The sequence below is a fragment of the Sapajus apella genome, unplaced genomic scaffold, assembly GCF_009761245.1.
Source record: "Sapajus apella isolate SASKATOON/1434 unplaced genomic scaffold, GSC_monkey_1.0 scaffold29, whole genome shotgun sequence".
Taxonomy (NCBI): domain Eukaryota; kingdom Metazoa; phylum Chordata; class Mammalia; order Primates; family Cebidae; genus Sapajus; species Sapajus apella.
Genome location: NW_022436969.1, coordinates 20,062,944 through 20,088,761, shown reverse-complemented (window position 1 = coordinate 20,088,761; position 25,818 = coordinate 20,062,944). Strand labels below are relative to the sequence as shown.

The following is a 25,818-nucleotide window of genomic DNA, read 5'->3' as shown; positions in this document are numbered from 1 at the left end:
AAAAAAAAAAAAAAAAAAAAAGAAAACTGTTAGTTTGTTTTTTTCCTTTTTTTTCTGAGATGGAGTCTCACTCTGTTGCCCAGGCTGGAGTGCAGTGCAGTGGCATGATCTTGGTTCACTGCAACCTCTGCCTCCCAGGTTCAAGTGATTCTCGTGCCTCAGCCTCCAAAGTAGCTGGGATTATAGTTGCACACCACCACACCCAACTAATTTTTGCATTGTAGAGACAGTGTTTCCCCATGTTGATCAGGCTGGTCTTGAACCCTTGACTTCAAGTGATCCGCCTGCCTCAGCCTCCCTAAGTGCTGGGATTATAGGCATAAGCTACCGCTCCTGGTTGAGAGCTGTCATTTTCTAATCAAGTGAAACATGCACTTACTCTAAAACCTAGTATTTGTACACCATGGTATGTACCGAAGAGAAATGAAAAAATATGTTCACAAAATAGGCTTGCATATTCACAGGTTTATTAACAATAGTCCCAAACTGGAAACAATCCAAATACCAACAAGAGAAGAATAAACAAATTTGTACAATATACTACTACTCATTAATAAGTTACGACTCATTACTGATAGGTGCAACATGGATGAATTTCAAAACCTTTTGTTGAGAGAAACAAGGCAGACACAAGAGAGTATGTATGATTCTATTTCTATGAAGTTCAAGGCTAGGTACAACTAATATATGGTGATAGGAAATCAGCACAGCGGCTGCCTCGCGGGTAGTGACTGGAGAGAGGCATGAGTGAACTTTCTAGGGTAGTGGAAATGTTTTACAATATCTTAATTTAGGTGATGGTAATGCGAGTGTTTACCTTTGTTAGGATTTATCACACTGCCTAGAATTAAGATCTGGGTAATTTTATTGAATATAGACTATAACAATTGGGAAAAAAAACTGAGAAAGTTACTGATAAATATTAAGCTGAGTGATGGGTGCATAGGCAGTGGCTTTTAAACTTGTAAACACATGCTACATATGATACACTTTTTAAAAAGGTAAGAAAAAAACATGGCTACCTAAGAGCTTTATATCTAGTACTAGTCGGATATGTGGATATGGAATGCAATTTTTAAAAAATGCATTTAAAAGCTCAACAGAATTAATAAACATACTTTATGTATTTGTTCCATTCTCTTGAGTAACTAATGGACCTAATAAAACTGAATCCCCATGCAAAGACTGCACTCATCTTTTGGTTAAAAATTTTTGGCTGGGTGCGGTGGCTCATGCCTGTAATCCCAGCACTTTGGGAGGCCAAGGTGGGAAGATCATTTGAGCCCAGGAGTTTGAAATCAGCCTGAGCAGTGTGGCAAAACTCCATCTCTACAAAATACAAAAAAATTAGCTGGGTGTGGTGCATGCTTGTAGTCCCAGCTACCTGGGAGGCTAAGATGGGAGGATCAACTGAGCCCAGGAGTCCAGGCCACAGTGCGCCATGATTGCGCCACTGCACTCCACCCTAGACAACAGAGTAAGACCCTGTCTGAGAAAAAAAATTTATATACTTTTTTTTTTAGATGGAGTCTCTCTGTTGCCCAAGCTGGAGTGCGGTAGCATGATCTCGGCTCACTGCAACTTCTGCCTCCCAGGTTTAGGCAATTCTCCTGCCTCAAACTCCCAAATAGCTAGGACTACAAGCGGGCATCATCATGCCTGGCTAATTTTTGTAATTTTAGTAGAAGGGTTTCACCATATTGGCCTATTTTCTTTTATGAAGATACTGTCCATGTACAAAAAAACTGTATTGTTTGCAGTCATTATATAGCCTTTAACCACTGGAAAAACCCTTTAAAAAACTGTACTTTTTGCTGTTTTTCTGTTAGCACATTTTTTTTAAAGCCATTTTGACTAATGGAATTAATTTGCCTCAGTTTCTCCTATGAATTCTGATTTTACTGACTGGAAATACTTTGGGTGACTATTTCTGTGGAGGCTTAAAAGAAAACTTCATTTTAGGTAAAAGATGACTCCCAAGAAGTCGCTTAAAGAATGAATTACAAGGGCCGGGTGTGGTGGCTCACACCTGTAATCCCAGCACTTTGGGAGGCCAAGGCAGGCGAATCACCAGGTCAGGAGTTTGAGACCAGCCTGGCCAACGTAGTGAAACCCCATCTTTATGAAAAATTAAAAAATTAGCTGGGCATAGTGGTATGTATCTGTAGTCCCAGCTACTTGGGAGGCTGAGGCAGGAGAATCGCTTGAACCTGGGAGGTAGAGGTTGTCGTGAGCCAAGATGGTGCCACTGCCTTCCAGCCTGAGCAAGAGACTCTGCCTCAAAAAAAAAAAACAACAAAAAAAACAGAATGAATTACAAGGTATCTTAACCACTAAAAACATGTAAGCTTTTCCATTACTATCTCTTGTAAGAATAATTTTGCCCTAAATACTTAAAAATAATTTTTAAAAATGTGAAAATGCTTCCTTTTAAACATTGAGTTTTACAGTCAATTTCTTCTATGTAAAAATTTGGGTTTTTGTTTTAAGATACCAGAGACGACAGTAAAAAATACTTCTTGGAAAAGTATGTATTTAGCTCTGCATTCAATTTCTAGAATAACTGTCTTATTGTTAAGTCTCATTCAAATTAGCTTCACGGAGTCTTTGAGATGTTTCCAATTATGAAGTTTGCAGCATGTCTAATACAGGCAATCCTGTTTTATTGTGCTTTGCTTTATTGTGCTTTGTACATATTCAGTTTTTTACAAATTGAAGGTTTGTGGCAACCCTGCATCAAGCAAGTTTATTGGTGCTTTTTCCAATAGCACGTGCTGACTTCGTTACCATTTTATAGCAATGAAATATTTTTAAACTTATGTACCTATTTTTAGACATAATACATAAACAAAACTTTTACATGCACTCTGAAACCAAAAAAGTTCCTATTGACTTGCTTTATTGTGATGTTTGCTTTACTGAGATGGTCTAGAACCTAAAATGTCTGAGGTATGCCTAAAAATTCACTTGTGAGATTTCTCATTACTAAATAGATTTGAACTTGAAAGGCTAATTCTGGAAAGGCTGTTTCTTTTCCCAGGATGAATATTTTGGCAATTTTGCTAGCTGCCCAAGTAAAATTAAGTAAAAAAACATTTAGCACACATTTCACTCTTATTTTTTTCTATAAAAATATAACTCTTTATTAAATAACATGCACAAATATCAACTAGTCATTTATTAAACAGATATTTAGAACAAATTTTAAAGAAATACAAATCCTTAGGTACAATTTAGTATCTTGTTCATGATATTTGAATAATTTAAAAAGAATCACTGATTAAACTAATCATCCTTTATTTTTCTTTCTGAATCCAAAACCTTTTCAGGCATATACTCCATTCCAAGTTTTTTTCTAGCATTTCGGAGCTTCAGAATATCTTTAATACCAAAAGCCCTTAACTACTTATTTGAGTATACATTTCCAATGAGAAGGCATTAACTTTTCTTTTAAGCTATCATTAGCTTTGAGTCTCTTTACAAAGGAAATTTGTAGAAGCATAGTCATGGCAGAGAGGCTCCAGCTTTTTGAGGTACTGAAGAGCGTGAGAACTGTGGTTAAGACTAAAAAGCTGGATGACTAAAATTCACCAGATTCCTGCCTGCTGGCTTTTCTCTTCTGAAGCTTGTTCTGTTTGGCCCAACTATTTCCCAGCAACCATCAGAACAAAATGCTCTATAAACTTAACCCTCTCTGATTTTCTATAACTTCAAAGCTCAATTATTTGGTTTTTGATTTTTACAATTTGCCACACTAACCCATCAAATTTCCTTTTTAGGCAAAAGTATAAACAAACTTTGCAGTAAGTTTTCATATTAAAAAGTATTGCTTTTATAAATTAGCTTTTAATGTTCCCAGGCTTAATAAACTTAACTTCAACAGAACCAGTGCTTCAAAATCTACCCTGCCTTTCTGGCCCCATTTATCCAATAAAAAAGGCCAAAATCTCTCGCCTAAATTTCTAAAGAAAACTAAATCCAACCTTATAATAAAGTCCTTGCACTATGTATTTTTTTTTACATGTGCTGCTTTATTGCGCATGCCAAGTACAGTAAAAATTAAAATATGAATTGACGTAAAAATTCAAAAATCCCTAAGCTTAATATGTACCTTTGCACTCAAAAACATTTACATTCTCTCCTACTAGCTGGAATTTCCAGCTTGTCCTAGATCACTTCATTCCTCACATATTTGCTCACTTTGCTCTATGGGAATAGAAAACATTCAGTATCATAATTCAAGAAAGTATTGTGGAAAGTTTCACAAATTTTACCTCATATACTTAACGATAAATTGTGCACTAACCTAATTTTCCTTTCAAAAATGTCTAACATGTTCAGCAGCAGATTTCAGACCTGAAATATTCCTGAATATTAATTTACATCATGTTATAGGAGAAACTGGATTTTTTTCTAAGAAGTATATTGCTAATTTATTATAAAACAGCATACCAAGTTTTATTTCAATTATAAAATTTTGCAAATTATGTTTTGTATCTTGATACAAGGAAAAAATACAACATATTAACCTGTTTTTCATAAACATTTCAGAGATCGACTCGAATATTCCTCTATTTCTTTTACTTATTTTGACTACCAAATATCTTTTTTTTGATTTGCATACTCAGTTTTTATTTTAAAAGTGCAAAGGCTATTAAGCTTAAAACATTAAGCAATGTAAAAAAGTTTTACAATGATTTAACATGACCAATAAAATTTATTAAACATATTTACATATATTCACAGATTCTTTCATAGTTGAATATTAAAATAGACATTTACAATTTCAGAATTTTCATTCAAAGGCATTTTCTTTTTTCCTGGGGAAATAGGCTCTACTGTGAGATGAAAAAAGAGTTAAGTTTTTTTGTATGACTAAGTCTAAAGACAGTAAGTCACAGGTCTACTAGAGGAAACTAGTATGAAGCGCCTTACACTGTTGCAGGCATCGATTATGGAAAGAGTGAAATTATAGGAAGCATGCAATACAACTAAGCCACAATCTTTGCAGTTATGGTGATGAAAACAAGCTAACTGAAACACATGCATGCCATATTTAAAAGTTTTCTACCTGTACACACTACTACCACATTCCATACGAACCACAACTTTGGTCCAATGAAACAGAGACAAAACGGTTTTACAGTTATTTCTTTGTACATGTTTTGACTACCAATCCCTTTGTATACAGTTTGACCATTAATTACAAGATTTACATCTGCACAATATGTATAAAATAAGTTATTAAAAAGGAAGACAATATTAAAACTTTTCAAAAAGAAAACTGTACAATAATTTACAGATATAATAAACTGAAGAAATTTTGTGCCAAGTTTTTCTCCCACATTAGAAACTATTTGGTAGGAACTGACCCTTTTAGTTTATTGATGTATTTTTATTAAAACCTGAAAGAGATTTGAATACTAGTAGTTATCTCATTACTCAAGAGTGCTAACAACTTCCAGCGCTGTTAGCAGATTCTCAACTTTTTAAATATCTACCAGTCTGCCAACATGCTGCAATGCAATAGTTACCTTTTCCAATATAAATAAAAGTTTTCTATTAGAAACTGTGTTTGGATCTAAGACCCAAAATAATTCGCATTTTTTATAAAATGACAGTGTTTACTACATAACCAACTATAATTGAACTTTACTAACAATTGTAAAGGCGTGAGTATTTTTGTCAAAAGGCAGTATTCCACAGTATAACGCTTAAGCATCACCAGTTTAGGATAATATCATCAGGAAGTACTGACTGCTATATAGGAGTCAATTCAAAGTCGTCGTTAACATCAACGAGGGGAACATAAAACTCCTGGATTTCATAAATGCTGATAGATTTATAGGTGGCAGGATCAAGTTCCTGGAGTTTGAGCTGCCATTCTAATCTCTGGACAGCATTTAAAGCTGCAGCTTCATGTTGCTGCCTCATTAAAAGACAGGTCTATTTAAAAGAAGAGAAGAGTTACTTGATTATTCTGTTAACTTTGCTTTGTTTAAAAATTAATCTCATCCAGTTTCTTTAGGGACTAAGATGGACATATCAGGAGCATAAAAAGCATTTGCATTACAAACCCATTTCTTTTCTTTTCTTTTTTGAGACACAGTCTTGCTGTCTCCCAGGCTGGAGTGCAGTGGTGAGATCTGGGCTCACTGCAACCTCTGCCTCCTGGGTTCAAGCGATTCTCTTGCTTCAACCTCCCAAGCAGCTGAGATTACAGGCATGTGCCACCACGCCTGGCTAATTTTTAAATTTTTGGTAGAGATGGGGCTTCACCATGTTGGCCAGGCTGGTCTCAAACTCCTAACCCAGGTGATCCACCTATCTCGGCCTCCCAAAGTGCTGGGATTACAGTCATGAACCGCCACACCAGCCTATAAGTCCATTTCGGTTTTACCCTGTTTGTATATGCATACTATTTCTGGGTCTGCAACTTCATTTTCATCTTATACAGCAAGGGTCCCCAACCCCCAGACTGATACCACTCCATGACCTGTTAGGAACTGGGCCACACCACAGGAGCATTACCATCTCAGCTCAGCCTCCTGTTAGATCAACTGCAGCATTAGATTCTCCTAGGAGCTCAAACCCTATTGTGAGCTGCACATGCAAGGGATCTAGGCTGCATGCTCCTTAAGAGAATCTAATGCCTGATGATCTGAAGTGGAAGTTTCATCCCAAAACCATACTCTCACACTCACCCATGGAAAAACTGTCTTAAACAAAACTGGTCCCTGGTGCCAAAAAGGCTGGGACTGCTGTTACTGATTTTAATTTGAAAATATTATTTCAAAATCTCAAATCAAATGATTTGCATTATGGATTATTTGAAAATTATATTCCTTTTCTTACCATTCTCCTATTCTTTCATTTGTTCAAGCTATAACCTGACAGGTATACTGGATAATAAGCATGAAGACCCATACTGGAAACTGCATTTTCTGTGGCAGTTTCCTCTTTCATACTATATTAGTCCTTAAAATGGACTTGTGGTCTTTTTCTTTCCAATTGTGGCCCAGTGTGAGGATTCATGACTAACCATTCTTTCCCCTCCTAATTATTTCTCCCCAATACAGCTGTAAAGATTTTTTTTTAAGAAGGAGGAAGCATTCATTTAAACTGACTTCTAAACATACGTACCTTCAATTTGTCAAATTTATCATCCACATCTTGTAACCAAGACATGAATTGTCTTGCATTAAAGCGATCCCTCACAGAAGTTTTACTGTCATCTGACTAAAAGAGAAAAGTTGAATATTATAAAATACAATAAACCACTTTAAAATATACGTCATTATAATATTTTTATGGTATATGCCCCTTAGTAATGATGAAAATATATTTTGAAAAATATATAAATGGTATACTATTGAAGTTTGGTAAATTTTATTTTCATATTGCATAGGCAGATTGGTTATTAGAATTCTTGGGATGGTAGGTTTAGTTATTAATAACAGATTCCTATTGTTCTAAATCAAAGATGTTCCTCAAAAAGGCATGTTATATTAAGTACTGTGCCTGTGACATTATGACTGTATAATCAATGACAGACAATTTTAATGTTAAAATTTACTATCTGTAGGGACAAAAAGTATCCAGGTGGGAGCTGCTTTTGAGGCCAACATTTCTTCCAGGACCAATCTCTAGGGTGCTCATGAAGAAATTCTTTATCAACACTTAAGAATACCAGTTTTGAGGCCGGGTATGGTGGCTCACGCCTGTAATCCCAGCACTTTGGGAGGCTGAGGCGGGCAGATTACCTGAGGTCAGGAGTTTTGAGACCAGCCTGACAAACAGAGAAACCCCATCTCTACTAAAAATACAACAAATTAGTTGGGTGTGGTGGCACATGCCTGCAATTCCAGCTACTTGGGAGGTTGAGGCAGGAGAATCGCTTGAACCCAGGAGGTGGAGGTTGCGGTGAGTCAAGATTGCGCCATTGCGCTCCAGCTTGGGCAACAAGAGCGAAACTCCGTTTCAAAAAAAAAAAAAAAAATAATAATACCAGTTTTGGAATTAACATAGGCTATATTCAAATTTCAGCTCTGTACCTTACTATGTAATCTTGAACTAATTATACAGTCTCAGTCTTATACTCTGTAAAATGTGGTAATGGTACCTCTTCAGCTTGTTTTGAGAATGAAAAGTGTCTATAAAGCCCTCACCATAATGCTTAGGCACACAGGAAGCACTCAGTGCAGCACTCATTCCCGCTAATTACTACCACCACCAGTGCATCAAAGTGACATCCAGGTGGCAGGTAGCCCTCACACTCACACAACTCACATTTTTAGCAGCTATAATTTCTTCCTTGGGCTTCGAGTTAGATGTTTCGACTATTTAACATTTTATTGTTGACTTTTAAATATTACAAGTTTATTTATTTATTTTTCTTTACCACATTTCAGGTGCTCACATAAGTTTATTTCGAAAAGGAAGAAGTAACAGTAAGACAGTAGACTAATGGACAATCTAAGCCCTACCTAAAGAAAAGTAAACTTTTTTCCCTTTAGTTCTTTCAAAGGCTACTCCCATAGGAAACATGCCTGCTACTTGAGACCTTGTACTCTAAAGCCAGCTGTAAAAGGGCGGATAACAGTTCCATATTTAAGTAAGTCACCAAAAATGCAGAAATGTTTTTAGGATAAGTTTCTCTATGTCAAGAGAATACGCCTCACACTTTGGTATCTCATCAATTTCTTCCCCCATGTCAGACAGGTAATGTGTGCTCACTGCAACAAGGTTTCAGAGAGGCCTGTCTCATACAGTGTGAAAACTCAATCATCAGGCTTATGATCCACAAAAGGATCTTATCAAGCTTACTTTATTCTAAAGTCAGGTAGTCTGGATCACTAAGAAAATCTAGGGCAGGGTAAAATGAATTATTCAAGTTATCAAAATCCCTTTACAATTGAAAATTTATACTTTTCTAGGAAAATGTATTTATTTTTGAAATTCTCTTTTTAACCTATATGAGACTGGGCTTTCCTCAACTCTGCTGTATTTGATTACCAATATGTTTTCATCTATTTTAAATGTTATCAGAAATTTCTTAATGTCTTTGTCTAATAGTTTCCCACCTCAATTTCCAGCTCTGCTGTGAATTTTTAATTTTTAATTAATTATTTTTAAGAAACAGAATGTTGCTCTGTCATCCAGGCTGGAGTGCAGTATCGCATTCATACCTCACTGCAGGCGGGAACTCCTTGGCTTAATTGATCCTCCCACCTTGGCCACCTGGAGTAGCTATGGCTACAGGGATACACCACCATGCCAGGCTTTTTACTTTTATGTCTTTTGCCATTTCTTTGTTTTTGAGACGGAGTCTTACTCTGTTGCCCAGGCTAGAGTACAGTGGCACAATCTGGCTTACTGCAACCTTCGCCTCCTGGGTTCAAATGATTCTCCTGCCTCAGACTCCTGAGAAGCTGGGACTAAAGGTGGGTGCCACCACGCCCAGCTAATTTTGTATTTTTAGTAGAGATTGGGTTTCTCCATGTTGGTCAGGCTGGTCTTGAACTCCTGACCTCAAGATCCACCTGCCTTTGCCTCCCAAAGGGCTGGGATTACAGGTGTGAGCAACCTCACCCAGCCGTCTTTTGTCATTTCAATGAGTTTTTGGAGAAAGAAGAAATCAACAGGTGTGTATGTTTACTCAACCATTCTGAACTAGAAATCTCCAAGAGACTTTTCCCTGTAACTTGATTATAAACCTCAATTTATATTGCTCTAAAACTCATTACTCTCTAACTGTTCAAAACTTAAAAAGACCTCAAGATACCACAGTGTCTAGTCCAGCCTATAAGAACATGGTTAAACTGTTAATTGCAGTTATTAAAAACCATTCATTCTTCCTTTTAAACATCTTTAAGTATAAAAGTTCTACAAAGTCCTTCAGTGGCCTCTCTGGTGCCTATTTCCTTAGTCACACAGTTCTTTCTGAAGAGATCCAACGTTAATAGCATCCTCAGATGTCTCTGAACACTTTCATTTGAAAAACAGTTAGTGCTTTAGGGTTTTTTTTTTTTTTTTCTTTTTTTTGAGACAGGGTCTCACTCTGTTGACCAGGTTCGAGTGCAGTGGTGTAATCACAGCTCACTACAGCCTCAACCTCCCAGGCTCAAGAGATCCTCATACCTCAGCCTCCCTCGTGGCTGGGACTACAGGTGTGCCCCACCACACCCAGTTAATTTTTGTATTTTTTTGGTAGAAATAGGGTTTCGCCATGTTTCCAAGGCTGGTCTTGAACTCCTGAGCTCAAGCGATTGCCCACTTTGGCCTCCCAAAGTGCTGGGATTACAGGCATGAGCCACCATGCCCATCTGGTGCCTTAAGTTTGAAACCTACTGATCTAGTTCAACCTTGATTTTTTATAGATGAAAAAAATAAAGCTCAGAAGAGTCTAAAAAATATTTTTCTGTGATAGGCCCTATTATCCTTTGTATTACTAGCTAATTTCCTTTAAAACAGCATTTCCTAGTCTGTTTTCAGGTGGTAATCCTTCACTGTTTAATTTTAAATTTTTAATCATTAAATTCTTTCTTTTATAACCAATGAATTCATTCTGGTCTATGAGCCATTAAAAAAGTCTGAAAACTAATATGGCTGGTCTGAGTTCATGTAATTTATATGAGGCAGTAAATTTTATTGAAGATATTTCTTCAGTCTTTCACAATTCATGTATTCCACCAACATTCGTGGTCAAACCAGGAGTCTCGCTCTGTTTTTAGGACTGTCACAATCTAGAGGTACCATTTAGCTGCACTATTTTTCAGTGTACAATGGCTTTCTAGCTGTCTGGAGATCAGAACTAAAGGTATAAACATTCACTTTAGAAACAAATGACATATACCTGTATGGGCACTATCCTAAACACACAGGTGTTTTGTGATGATCTGCTTTTATAATAAAAACCTAATGTTTAGAGTGCTTTAGAAAATGGAGGACCAGCTGATCTGCAAGTACTCTGGCTTAAGAATTGTTTTTCTTCTTTGATCTTTAATGACTATTGAAGTCAAGTTCCTTCTATGGAAACAGATCCTAAAAATAGCCAAGTTGCATTTTTTGAGAGCATTCTTTCTAAATGTATCAACAAACATTTTACCTGAGAGTCCAATGGTACATTGTATACTTCAGCATCCAGCAAAACAGTACAAGCACTAAATGGCAGTGTTTGATTTGCCAATGTTCTTGCAGCTCTGTAATGAACTCGCAGAACTTCTTGTTCATTGGATACAATGAGTTTTTCCTAGTTGAATAAAGAATTAAAAAAACATAAATTCAACAATTTTTTTTAAGAACAATCTCACTCTCCCACCTAGGCTGTAGTGCAGTGGTGTGATCACAGCTCACTGCAGCCTTGACCTCCTGAGCTAAAGCAATCCTCCCACCTTAGCCTCCTGAGTAGCTGGGACTACAGGTGTGTGCCACCAGGCCCTGCTAATTTACAAAAAAAAAAAAAAAAAAAAAGTCTCACTACGTTGCCCAGACTGGTTTCAAAATCCTGGGCTCAAGTGATTCTCCCACTTCACCCTCTCAAAGTTCTGAGATTATAGGAATGAACCACTGTGCCTGGCCTCTTCTCACTCTGTCACCCAGGATGGTTTGCAGACATGATCATAGCTCACTGTAATCTCGAAATCCTGGGCTCAAGCAATCTTTCCACCTCAGCCTACTCAATATCTAGTACTATAGGTGGGGACCACCACACTTGGCTAATTATTATAAAATTTTTGTAGAAACAGGGATCTCACTATGTTGCCCAGGCTGGTCACCATCTCCTGGGCTCAAGTGATCCTCCTTTCTTGGCCTCCTAAAGTGCTGGGACTACAGGTGTGAGCTGCACACCTCGCCAGCATATTATAAGTGATTTTATCTTATTCAAAAATAATTTGTTAGGCCAGGTGTAGTGGCAAAACCCCAGCTCTTAATAAACAAACAAATAAATAAAGAACCCAAATTTCAGAGTAGTCTTTTCTTCACAGTAGGCTTGAGAAATTTGAGAACTCCCAGTATTCCAAAAGTAGAAATACATCCTCTCTCTTGAAAACTGGCAGTTTCTCTATTTTAAAATTATTTTGTAAAGCATGGTGGCATAAAATAGTGGCTTTTAGTGTATTTACCAAGATGTTCTACCATCACCAGAACATTTCCATCACTCCAAAAAGAAACCTGCTGTCCATTAGCAGATTCCTTATTCCCTGCACCCGCTTCCTCTATTCTCTTCGTAACCACTAATCTAACTTTTGTCTCTATGAATCAGCTATCTTGAACATTTAATATAAATGGAATCATACACTATGCAATATGTGGTCTTTTGTGATTAGCTTCTTTCACTTGGCATAATGATTTCAAGGTTCATGTTGTAGCATGTATCAGTACTTTATTCCATTTTATGGCTGAATAATATTCCACTGCATGAATATATACCACATTTTATTCATCAGTTGATAGACATTTGGACTTGAAGGGTAGCAGAAAATCCTAACCCAAAATATGCCACTTTGGCATAAGGATTATTCTGAGCTAAAGGCAGTTTGAAGTCTGCAGGCTCAAGAGTGTTCTGACCTCCCCTTTTCTACCTGAAAGCCAGAGATAAAAATCCCATGGGAAAGATGTTCTGAAACCAGAAGGAAATAAACATTCTTATGACCAGAGACAGGGAGTCAATGCCAAAAGAATTCTGTACAAACAGACCTTGTTAAAGTAAGTTTCACCTTCCTTTAGCCTCCCGGTAGATTTTACTTTTCTACAGCTGCCTTTCCTTCTTCAACCTAGCATAAAATCACTTAGGTTTTGCCACTTCTTTGGTTCCCATGTGACATAAATCTTATATTAAATAAATCTGCACATTTTTCTCCTATTAATCTATGTCAGATGAAGTAACATAAAAGTCATTTAAAATATGCTGGCCAGGCATGGTGGCTTTCACCTGTAATCTCAATGCTTTGGGAGGCTGAGGTGACCTTAAGGCCCAGCTGGAGACCTTAAGATGGTAGAGGTAACTTTTGCCTCCCCTACAGGCTATTTACATTTTGGGATAATATTTTTAAAATGCTGCTATAAACATTCATGCTCAGGTTTTTGTTTGGATGCATGTTTTCATTTCTCTTCAGTAAATAAGTAGGAGTGGAACTGCTGGGTCATCTGGTAACTCTGTTTAACTTGTTGAGGAACCACCAAACTGTGTTCCACAGTAGCTGTATCATTTCACATTCCTATCAGCAACGGAAGAGTGCTAATTTCTTCAGAACCTTGCCAGCACTTGCTATATCTGTCTTTTTGATGATAGCCATTTTACTGGGTCTGAAGTGGTATCCCCTGTGTTGGCAGTTTTTTTATGAATTTTTTTTTTTTTTTTTTTACTTTTTTGAGACGGAGTTTTGCTCTTGTTGCTCAGGCTGGAGTGCAATGGCACAATCTTGGCTCCCAGGGTCAATTGATTCTCCTGCCTCAGCCTCCCGAGTAGCTGGGATTACAGGCATGCGCCACCACACCCGGCTAATTTTATATTTTTAGCAGAGGTAGGGTTTCTCCATGTTGGTCAGGCTGGTCTCAAACTCCCAACCTCAGGTGATCTGCCCTCCTCAGCCAAAGTGCTGGTTTTACAGGTGTGAGCCACCGTACTTGGCCTATAAATGAGTATTTTTATAGAAAAAACATACTGTATGCTGACATCAACTATTTGTAAACCTCTGAGATCACAATAAAATCCTTCCTTAATATATTAAATGGGGCCCAAAACTACTTATGTAATATGCAAAGTCATTCTACCACAAGGTTAATAAAATGATCTAGGCAATCTGCATTAGCAGACTGAGAATTCCTGGAGTCCAGCTGCAGATACCAACCCATCCTAATCTTGGCTACAGACTTGTACCATCTGGTCCTAACTATATTCTTTTACCTAAATATCAATGGGGATAACCCTGGGACCTGTGGCTAGCTAGAACTTCACAGAGAGGTAAAATGACTCCAGGAACTCACAAGTTTCATAACATATATCATTTTATTGGCCCTGCCTGGAAGGCTGGGCTGGGAGAATACAAAGAATGTGCCTAGCCTTCTCCTCCTCACCATGTTTCCCATTCCCTTCTCAACTCCCAGGAACTTTGGTCTTCTCCTCATGGACAATACAGACCATATTACATCCAAATATGTATTACTGCAGATTTTAATTAAATTCATGAAAAAAAAAAAACACAAAGAAACATGGTCCTAATTTACTTTTTTTTTTTTTTTGAGACAAGAGTTTCACTCTTGTTGCCCAGGCTGGAGTACAATGGCACAATCTCAGTTCACCGCAACTTCCACCTCCTGGGTTCAAGTGATTCTCTGGCCTCAGCCTCCCAAGTAGGTGGGATTATAGGCAAGCATCACCATGCCTAGCCAATTTTGTATTTTCAGTAGAGATGGGTTTTCTCCACGTTGGTCAGGCTGGTCTTGAACTCCTAATCTCAGGTGATCCACCCGCCTTGGCCTCCCAAAGTGCTGGGATTACAGGAGTGAGCCACTGTGCTCAGCCCTAACTTCTTAATTCTTATGTGACAAACAATATTCAAAGAGGTGGGCCTAACACTTATGATTTATTAAGTACAATTTAAAGTACAACTTGAAGTAATACATATTCAAAAACTTAATGCAAAAGAAAAAATAGCGAGAAGTATCTTTCTAAAATGTTGGGTTTAGTCCTATAGAGATTAAGAACAATAACCAAAAATCCCTCAAAAGCAAACACCATGTGAGAAATACATTTTCTTTTTTTTTTTTGAGATGGAGTCTCAACTCTGTTGTTCAGGCTGGAATGCGATGGCGTGATCTCAGCTCATTCCAACCTCTGCCTGCCCGGTTCAAGTGATTCTCCTGCCTCAGCCTCTCCAGTAGCTGGGATTACAGGTGCCCGCCACCACACCTAACTAAGTTTTGTATTTTTAGAAGAGATGTGGTTTCACCATGTTGGGCAGGCTGGTCTCGAACTCCTGACCTCAGGCGATCCACCTGCCTCGGCCTCCCAAAGTGCTGGAATAACAGGCGTGAGCCACTGCACCCAGCTGAGAAATACATTTTCTAAACTATCTCTCCTAAAATAATTGAGATGTCATTTTATTATAAATGTTGCTTAACTGACAATCCAAATAGTACACTTTCTATCAGCATTCTTAATTTTGTGTTTTTAAGCCCCTTGAGCAGAGCCTCTCACACAGTGTCTTCTAAGGTTAGGATATGGGTGTGCCAATGTCTTGCTTCCTCTTAGTTTCTGGGGTGGTAGAGTGGGGCATTGGGAAGTTCTGAGGAAATGGGCCAGGGACTCTGGCTGTAAACTTTGTTTGTTCATTTAGTATAGTGTTCAGACATTACAATTTTCTGTGGGGAAAATGACCCCTGAACAGCGTAGTTCTTAACTTGAGGTCCTTACACCCTCAAGAAGCCTGAGGATAGAATGGGGATACAGTAGTCTGTGGACTTGGATAGGAAAAAACTTATGTCTTTATTTTCACTAACCTCCAACTGGCATTTCTTTCAATCATGAATATGTCCACAAACCAAAGTAGAATCAGAAGTATCTGCAGCTTTGTCATTCATAGAAATCACAAATATTTCCAATGTATTAATGTATTATATCATTGTAATGATATGCCCTCAAATTTTTGTACTAATTTCTTCTTCAAAATTCCAGCCGTGGCTGGCCACAATGGCTCATGCCTATAATCCCAGCACTTTGGGAGGCTAAGGCAGGAGGACCGCTTAAGCCTGGGAGTTGGAGACCAGCCTGAGCAACATACTGGGACCCCATCTCTACAAAAAATTTTTTAAAAATTAGCTGGGTGTGGTGGTACATGCTTGTAGTCCCAGCTATTTGGGAAGCTGAGGCAAAAGGATGGTTTTAGCCTAGACGGTTGAGGCTGCGGTGAGCTGTGATGATCACACTACTGCCAGCCTGGGTGACAGAGTGAGGCTGTCTCAAAAAAAAACAGAACAAAACAAAATCCCTGCAGCTATGAGATCTGCTGCTATATGACACCTAACTGCAGTTCTGTGTAGAGATACTTGTATGACATAGCTGGCCAAGATCAAGCAATTCTGCAGCTAGTAGTTACTGTGTCACCACAAGGTAAAGTTGTTTGTTCTCTTATCAGTTAGACATTTGAAGTTACCCTTGAGTATTCTGCAATTCTAAATCATTTATTGGTTAAATAAATGGAAGATGGTATCATTCTATTATTTGTTAAAGTTCTACAAATTACACAATTCAAATAAGAATTCTTAACTGTAAGGTGGCAAGGATTTCTGTAACCTGAACAGGTACACATATGAATATATACTTTGTACACAGATGACTATATATGTTGAAGGTGGCTTCAAATGTCTGATAGTTGAAATAGTTTCTATTACCTAACTTCTTATTGCTAACAAGTTGCTCATTGTCAATGGGTAATGCAGGGTTTTAAATTCTGTATTGTGCTTCTTTGTTGCTTCTCTTTGTAATTCTATGAATTTTTTTTATTTAAAAATTCTGAGAAGAGATTTCAAATTTCCTAGACTGTTACAGAGGCCCACAGTAGGAAAAAAGTTAAGAACCTGTGCCAGGAAAATCAATCATGTATGAATCAAAGAAATTACATATAAATTTTGTTTACATATGAGTATGTATATATTTCTGTGAAGAAGGATCATAGCTTACATCACATTTTTGGAGGCCCTCAACCCTCCCCAAAGATTAAAAACATGTTATATTTTTGTAAATCCAAGCAAAATGACTTATAATTTCTATAAATAGCTAGAATAGGGTTTTCTTCCTGTAATTTCATGCTAAGACTAACTAACGGAAGACAGATAGTAAGGCAGACCTATGTGGACAAATAAGCATACCCTTTTTAAGTATTTTGCCCTTTAGCCCTAAAATAGCCGGTACCAAGCAACGATTCCAAAACTTGAAAATCCAAATGTTCCAGTAGGTATCTACTGCTATAGCTCTACAAATTCAACAAATAAGTTATTAGAGACATATATTAAAAATATACTCAACATGAATTACAATATGGGAACAGCTACCCTAAAACAGGCTTAAAATTTTCCCATTTAATTAAGCCCAAGATAAAATCAAACCACTTCCCAAAATGGTTCTAGATTTTTAAAATCCACTAATAAAGAATGACAGGCCATTTTAATTTATTGCTAAACCAGTTATTTTTAGCGTAAGTATAAACATTTCTTACCCTTTCAATACTGTGTTGCAAACGTAGTTTCATCCTTACAACTTCCTGTTGCCGAAAAAGCTCTTTAAGTGGATCTGACAGTGAAGGTGGTGGTGTAATCTAATTAAAACAAATATATAGTTTAAAATAGTTTTATTTGCAAGAATGGGCTATTCTTTTAAAATGAAACCCTCTCCTAGAACTATGGTAACCAGTTCAGATGTAAAAAGAAAAAAAAATTAAACCCTTTTAGTGCATAAAAAATCAAATTCTGATGTCTTGTGAATTAAATAATACAGCACCAAATATACAACTGGTTACTCCTGTTTGAAACACTGAGCACAGTTAAGATGTTTTGATTCTGAGGCCACAACAAATTTCAGGCAAATTAGGACTATGGAAGATATTCTAGGGAGACATGTTTTAGATCATCAGTAAGTGACAGCTCATAGACAAGGAGGGGAGGAGGGAGGAGTCACAAAACCAGAAAAGCTGGTATAAACATGGAAGAAACACTCCTAAAGATTAAAGCAGTTCAACTGTACCTGTATAGTGAGGTCTGTCTGCAGATGCAATAAATGTCAAACACTAAAGTCCTGAGTGTTACATTTCTTTTATAAAAGTAGATGGTCTAACAAATTTGTTTTTCAAACTTCTTTATTACATGTGATATCCCACATGACTTTGTCTATCCACACTCCAAAAAGCTTCTGGTTCACCTCTAATTTGATACTACAGTGGACTGCTTTCTAGTAGATGCTGGAGGTTAAGGAAGCTGATTCAATCTATGCACGTAACTCCACTGTTAAAATAAGAAACACTGGCTGGGTGCAGTGGCTAACGCCTATAATCCCAGCACTATCGGGGGCCAAGGTGGGCGGATCATAAGGTCAGGAGTTCCAGACCATCCTGGCCAATATGGTGAAACCGTGCCTCTACTAAAAATATAAAAATTAGCCGGGAATAGTGGCTGATGCTTGTAGTCAGTGCCAGCTATTCAGGAGGCTGATGCAGGATAATTGCTTGAACCCAGGAGGCAGAAGTTGCAGTGAGCTGAGATGGGGCCAATACACTCCAGCCTGGGTGACAGTGAGACTCCATCTAAAAAAAAAAAAAAAAAAAAAAAGAGATATCTTGGCCAGGCATGGTGGCTCTCACCTGTAATCCCAGCACTTTGGGAGGCCAAAGCAGGATTGCTTGAGACCAGGAGTTTAAGACCAGCCTGGGCAAAAGATTGAGATCCCATCTCCACAAAAAATTTAAAAATGATCTGGATGTGATGGTGTCCACCTGTAGCCTCAGTTACTCAGGAGGCTGAGATAGGATTGCTTGAGTCCAGGAGTTTAAGGCTGCAGAGTATGACTGCACTGCTGCACTCCAGCCTGGGCAACATAGTGAGGCCGTCTCTTAAGTTAAAAGCAAAAACTAAAAAAAAAAAAAAAAAAAAAAAAAAAAAAAAAAAACATCCAAAAAGATGGCAGTAACCATCTGTGACACCTTAATACTCTTTTTCTACCCCTTGGAGAATTTCTATTTCCCCCCACAAAGTAAGACATCTTAGTATGTTTTGGCAAGCTGTAACTCTTCTGGTTTAACAGTCAATTCCATATGAAAGTGAGACAATCAGGTATTTTCCACTTCTTGATGTAGTGCCACAGGAATCATGTAACACCATATATGAAAAGCTCTTGCCAAAATCACATCTGTCTCTACAAAGACTCGATAATCAGCATTATGAGACTGAAAACATGTTAACCACAACCACAAGGACTCAGTTGAATCACAATGTTGAAAATTCTACAGGACAAATAACTTATTGGAGCTGATCATTTCTCAGACCTCTAATTGCAGTAATCCATTTGTTTGATTTCTGTGTCCTGTGAACTGCTTTAAATTTAGCATGAGTTGTAGGTAGATTGGTGGTTTTAGTTTTGGAAAATCATAGAGGCTTCTAGTTATTTCAAGGAATACAGAGAAATAATATCTACTATCTGACACTTGCTGTGCCAGAGAAAGCTTCTTCAAGAGGGTAAATACCTGACCTGCACCTTAAAGGAAGAGGAGCCAGAGTTAAAGAGTTAGTGGAATAAGTCATATGGGAAGAAAGGCAAAGGAGGGAGATAATTCCCAGAAGACAGGATAGCATGCAAAAACAAACAGAGTATCTGCAGACTATAGGTTGGTGCAAAAGTAACTGCGGTTTTGCCATTACTCTGTCATCCTTATTTCACACCATTTTGTCAAATTTGATTTCTAAAAACTTAAGACCACAGAAGAGATCAGCAGGGGCAAAGTAATGCAGGCTGCAGTCTACTCTGTAAACGTGCTTTTCTTAAAGTATGTTCCACAGAAGATTGGGCCCACAATTTCTCTTACAATTCTTTACAATCTTACAATTCTGTAAAGATTTACAGAAATGGTTCCAAGAACAAGTTTGGAAAACACTGTATACTTGTATAAATGTACCCACTTAGAGAACTCTCAATACATCAACGCTTCTGATAAGTCCTGCAGTGAAACTACTTATTTTTAGATTAATAGTGTTTCCCAATCTTATTTGACCATGAAAGCCTCCCCAACTCACACAGGAGGTATTTAAATAACATACTGTGGAACAGGTATTACATAGAACACATTAGGTTTAGGTAATGGAGAACCATGAAAGGTCTGACAGCTTGCTGCCGTGTGTGAATGGATACTATGGGGACAAGACTGTAGGCTAGGAATTGAGAAAGCCGATTATTGTTGTGTTAGTGTGAGATGGAGGAAGGAGTGAAGGAAATGGGTTTGAAAAATACTGGTGACTGGCCCAATAAACGTAAACAAGAGGACACACCTGCGGAGGACTGAGGCTTAGAGTGAGAACTGGAGGGTGGTTAAGAGACCACAGAAGGGGACAGGAGACAAGAAAGAGAAGCAGGTTACTGGGTACCTTCAGCTCAGTGCTGACGAGTTTCTGAAGCTTATGGACACTGAGTTGGAGCTATGCAGTTACACAAAAGAAGCCAAGGAGAGAGATCTGGTCAGGATATTTAAATGTTGGAATCACTAGCATATATCACATATAGGAGAGAGAGAAAATCACCAAAGAGATATGGAGGCTTTCTCAGGAAACTTTCCCTCTGTTTTCCTCATCCATCTTTAAGTAAATAATGCTTGGAGATTTTGTCTTTCAGTATATCTGGGTCCCAGGGGTCTTGAGAATACTCACTCCCTTGATAGCTTCCCATGGATACACTTTCCTTTTATCACCCATTCTGGGGAGCCTTCCAAGATTTCTGTAGTGTGTAATCAGTGGCCACAGTAGATACTAGGTTGTTACAAATCTTGTTTCCTCCCTGTTCATTTGATTTTTGGGATGTGAACTGCAGCTTTCCTCCCCTTGATTTCCTCTGGAAAAATGGCAGTACTATGGTTAAATTATGATTAAAGTACTAGAAGGATAAACCAACTGACTCTGGGAATGTTTTACCACACTTATTTTTCTTGTAGACATCTCATTGGTCTTGAACCCCTGGCCTCAAGTGGTCTTTCCACCTTGGCCTCCTAAAGTGCTGGGATTAGTTATTAAGTCATCAGGCCTGGCTCCCATTTTATAATTTCTAATGGGTTCTATAACTGGATAACATAAATGTGAGGAAAGATTACTTTCATAAAATGGCAATTAGTTGGCTGGTAGGGAACAAATGGATAAAGCCATATTGGAAAGTAAGAAAAAGAATGTCGTGCCCACAAGATTTTTGTTATGCTGGTCTTTATTATCTTTCAAACTGAATTTTGAACAAATGAGTTTAAGTCCAGTAAACTTACACACACAGCATTTTATGTACAAACTCTGGAGTTCACATATTAGCTTGAGTAAGTATGAACCTTAAAGTGATTTGTAGCTGTATAAAATAATGGTAACCACCTTAAATCTATATAGTGTTTTAAAGTTTTAATGGGCTTTGGCATATTCTATTTCAACCTACTCTGAGGTAGGGTAGACCTTTATTTTTGTTTTACAGATGTGAAAACTAAGGATGAGAGATGGGAAATAAATAATTCAGTATCACACAGTGGGTCGGTAGCAAAATCCAGACTTGCAGTCATATATGCTAATCGGAAACCTATAGTGCTTTCCACTGTATTGTGCTGTGTTTCACTACTTTAGTAATTCTCATTAAAAAATAACTTCCCAATACATTCAGGAATATTTCTCACCTGTTTATAGTCCCTTATAGAACAATATTTGATACAATTTCTTTTTTTTCTTTTTTTTTGAGACAGAGTCTTGCTCTGTCACCCAGGCTGGAGTGCAATGGCGCAATCTCAGTTCACTGCAAACTCTGCCTCCTGGGTTCAAGTGATTCTCCCGTCTCAGCCTCCCGAGTAGCTGGGATTACAGATGCCTGCCACCACACCTAATTTTTGTATTTTTAGTAGAGACGGGGTTTCACCTTGTTGGTCAGGATGGTCTCGAACTCTTGACCCCTGATGATCCAGCCGCCTTGGCCTCCCAAAGTGCTGGAATTACAGGCATGAGCGACTGTGCCTGGCCACACTAAACTTCTAATATAACCAGACATATTCTGAGAATTGTTTCAAGGAAGTCAAACTTGAATTACATCACCTTTCCAAGAGTTGAGAAAAGGTGACATATGAACATATACACATTTATGTATTTATAATACATACATAGATTACATATATGTGTGTATGTATATAATATACACACAGACAATAAATGTATACATATGTAGTCAACAGATTAAGGCAGCAACCTAATATGGTTCATCTAAAATGATTTTTACTGAAATAGTTTGTACAAAGTTCTAACTTAAATTTGTTCTTTACAGTTATACCTCTATTTCAAGTCTATGTCACTACATATTATTTCAGGTAAAATTTCTTACTCTTTAAGGGAAAATAAAGTTGGGGAATGAAATAAGAATGTTACTAGCTTTATATTTTTTGACTCATTAACAGATTATTTTGCTGAAAGAATCAGTAACAAATTTACAACCCTCCACCTTTTTTTTGAGATGGAGTTTTGCTCGTTGCCCAGGCTGGAGTGCAATGGCGTGATCTCGGCTCACTGCAACCTTTGCATCCCAGGTTCAAGTGATTCTACCACCTCAGCCTCCCGAGTAGCTGGGATTACAGGTAATGCACTACCACGCTCTGCTAATTTTGTATTTTTAGTAGAGACGGAGTTTCTCCACATTGGCAAGGCTGGCTGGTCTTGAACTCCCGACCTCAGATGATCTGCACCTCGGCCTCCTAATGTGCTGGGATTACAGGCATGAACACCACACCCATCCTACAATCCCTTATTTTTAATCAACTGCCATCTAAATCTCAATCTTTTTAAGATTCAAAAGGCACTAGCATCAGGTATTCTGTGGATATGGGACTAAAAACCATATTTCTTCTAACTTTTTGATCTTTTTTGAACTGGGCTTTGCAAGAAGGAATGTCTGTCAAATAGCATAGAATAGCCAGAGGACTCCAAGTATAGCCAGTAAGTACACATTATAGGAGTAACTGGAGCCAAGCCTAGAATAGTATGAGAAGGATCTTGTATACAAGAAGGAATAGGAAGGTTAGCCTGTAGAAAACTGCGAGTCCCTGAAGATGTTTAGCCGAGTAGTCACAAAATCAGATCTGTGCTTTATAATGAACCCAGACAGAAAGAAGGCAAGATTGAGAGGAGAGATCAGATGAGGACTAGAAACCTATGGCAGAAATTCAGAATGTATATTTTGTTCATCTCTGATATCTGGTTACTAGCACAATGCTTAGCACCTAGTTATGACTTGCATGTACAATAAGATGAATGTTTGAATACGCAATATTTACATATCTGAATGATAGTCTAAGGAACTAACAAAGTCCTTGCATGGCAGAGGTAACAAGAGAAGGGAAGGGGTAAGGAAGAAGGATGAATGAACATGACTTAGCGGCTGGTTTGAAGTGAGGCAGAGAAGAGATCAAGGTTGAATCTTGGGTTCCCAGTCGGGGAAATTAGATAGCAGACAATGACAGTAACCAAAGAAAAGAGGGCAAAAAACACTTTTGAGGTAAGATAATAATTTAGCTTTAGAAATGATTTTAAGGATCTTGTGGGACATTCAGGTGTCCAGAAGCAGCTAGGAAAGTGGTTATGGAGGTCAGGTCAGTAGTGTATCGAGGGCTAAAGATAAATTTGGGACTCAATCTATAAGTGTATTACAGGTCACAGGCAGAGGCAGACATGTACACGATTAACTATATTATAAAGAAGGCATAAGGATGACCCAAGTAATTCTGCTTCAACAAGATTTCCCACAAAGGTGACATCACAGTTGAAACAAAGGCAGAGACAAAAAAGGACAGAGAAGGGACCTGGAGAGAAGAGCATTTCAGGTGGAGGGAACAGCACTACAAAAGCAGTGAAGACGAAATTTCTGTTAACGAATGAGTTCAGTTTGGCTGAGATACTGGGTATGTTTGGAAGCAGTGAGAAAATGAAGCTGGAGAGGTCGGACTGAGGTCAGATCATGAAATGCATGGTTATGCAAGGCTTACCATTTGGATTTTAAGCTGTAGATCATGGGAAGCCAGTTAATCACATCTTAGGTATTTAAGTAGGGAAATGGCTTTTTATTGTTTTAAAAGTAGAAACTTAACAACAAAAGAGAATGCTCTAGTAGAAAAGAGGCCAGAAGTAAAAAGTTGCCACAATGATTGTATTAAGTAAGAGATAATACCAAGACAGTGGTAGACGGTATAGATTTTGTAGTTCAAAGGCACAATGGTTAGAATTTGGTGACTGCTCACTTTCTACTCTGGTGTCAGTTCTAATGAATACAGATTTGTTTCTCAGAAAGTGAGAGGTAACTAATTCCCTTTGGTACATGTTAAGTTTAAAGTTTCAATGCAAGAACGAGGCACTCATCTGAGCACTGGTGTGCCCAGTGCTCAGACTTCCCTTCCTGAGAAGTCACCTATCAGAAGGGTCATCCACTTCAGAGGTCTTGTGGATTCAGCTGAGGTCACTGTTGCAATTGCATTTCACTTCTTGCTTTGCTCAATTCTGCTTCCCTCACTCATTTATTCTTGATGAAACCCACCAATAAGCCTCTTGGACACAATCACAGCATCTGTTTCCTGGGGAACCCAATCTATAACAAGGTGTCAGAAGTGTATTTAATTTAGGTAGTGGTACCCAGGAAGTGCTGATATTTGGTTTTGGAAGTCAGAAATGATACAACCAGGTAAGAATTTTAGGGAACTACCTGACACTTGGAAGACTACTGAAACCACAGATATGTAGATAATTTCCACATTTAAAAAAGACATAAGCGAAGTTAACCAAAGAATGATGACCAGCAAACTCATATTAAAAGGGTGAGTAGGCCACGTGTGGTGGCTCATGCCTGGAATCCCACAGCTTTGGGAGGCTGGGGTGGGAGGATCATTTGAGCCCAGCAGTTTGAGACCAGCCTGGGCAACAGAGTGAGACCTCATCTCCACAAACAAACAAAAAACAAAGCACCAGCAGGGTATGGTGGTGTGTGCCTGTAGTCCCAGCTACTCAGGAGGCTGAGATGAGAGGATTGCTTGAGCCCAGGAGTTTGAAGTTACAGTTAGCTATAATAAAGAAAATAGTAAAATAAAAATAAAGGGTGGGTGTAGAGAAAATGAGTCACTAAAAAATACAGAAAAAGGGCTGAGTGTGGTGGCTCATGCCTGTAATCCCAACACTTTGGGAGGCTGAGGCAGAAGGACTGCTTGGGGCCAGAACTTCAAGATGAGCCTATTATAGTGAGACTCTGTCTCTCCAAAAAAAAAAAAAATAAATAAAAATAAAAAAAAAAATAAAATAAAATAAAAAAGAAAAAATAAATAAAGACTAGTCAGTGAGGCAAAGGAACCAGAAGAGAGCACCAACATGCAAGGACAGGGAGGGAAGAATTTTATGAAGTGGACACAATGTCAAATTTGACATACTAAAGAGAAAAATGAGTCCAATGAATCTGGCAATTATGAGCTCAATGGTGACCTCTTCCAGTGCAAAACGGTAAAGGAATTAATAGGAAATGAGACAGAGAAAGCATGCAGAGATTACACTTGGACAGAGTAAGCTTGATAAACTCACAGTCATGGGAGAACTTTTTTCTCACCAGGATAGAGGTGACCCAACTACATTCAGAGTGCGTAAAGGTCAATGGAGAGGGAAAAAAATGAGAAAAAAAAAAATACTAGCAAGAACAGTGTTTGAATAGAGGACGGTTCCAGAGAAGACTGGAAAGAATGGGCTTAAAAGCCTATGTGGAGGCATTAACCTTCCAAGAAATAAAAACATGCTTTCTTTGAAGCAAAAAGAAAAGCAGGAAAGAAAAAGAAAATACTGTAGACTTGTGCTGTCCAGTAAGTAGCCACCAGCCACACAGGGTTACTTAGTACTCACTAAAATGTGGCTTGTCTGAATTGAGATGTGCTGTAAGCATACCAGATTTCACACTTAGTTTAAAAAACGTAAGACATCTCATTAATACTTGTTCTAAATTGATTACATGTTGAAATAGTATTTTGGATATATTAGGTTAAGCATTTATTAAAACAAATTTTACCTGCTTCTATTTTTAGAAATGTG

General features: G+C 38.0%; 1 protein-coding gene and 1 non-coding gene across 14 annotated transcripts in view; both read right to left on the bottom strand.

Moving 5' to 3' along the window:
* Positions 1 to 3,114: 3,114 nt before the first annotated feature.
* ANKRD12 (ankyrin repeat domain 12) overlaps positions 3,115 to 25,818 on the bottom strand; it is a 156,671-nt gene continuing 133,967 nt past the window's right edge. For 7 of the 13 annotated variants that reach the window (XM_032293374.1, XM_032293370.1, XM_032293373.1 and 4 more), the window contains 4 exons: positions 17,220 to 17,318; positions 11,108 to 11,251; positions 7,144 to 7,239; positions 3,115 to 5,946 (listed from right to left, as the gene is read on the bottom strand). In XM_032293374.1, coding sequence (XP_032149265.1) covers positions 5,761 to 5,946; positions 7,144 to 7,239; positions 11,108 to 11,251; positions 17,220 to 17,318 — 525 coding nt within the window. In that variant the 3' untranslated portion in view covers positions 3,115 to 5,760. Of the gene's footprint in view, positions 5,947 to 7,143; positions 7,240 to 11,107; positions 11,252 to 17,219; positions 17,319 to 22,761; positions 24,344 to 25,818 lie in introns of those variants that run through there. The other 6 variants (XM_032293367.1, XM_032293363.1, XM_032293368.1 and 3 more) reach the window with 3 other exon arrangements.
* Positions 8,712 to 8,812, bottom strand: LOC116561601. The gene has a single exon (XR_004273507.1). It is a non-coding gene; the product is annotated as a small nucleolar RNA U13 (small nucleolar RNA).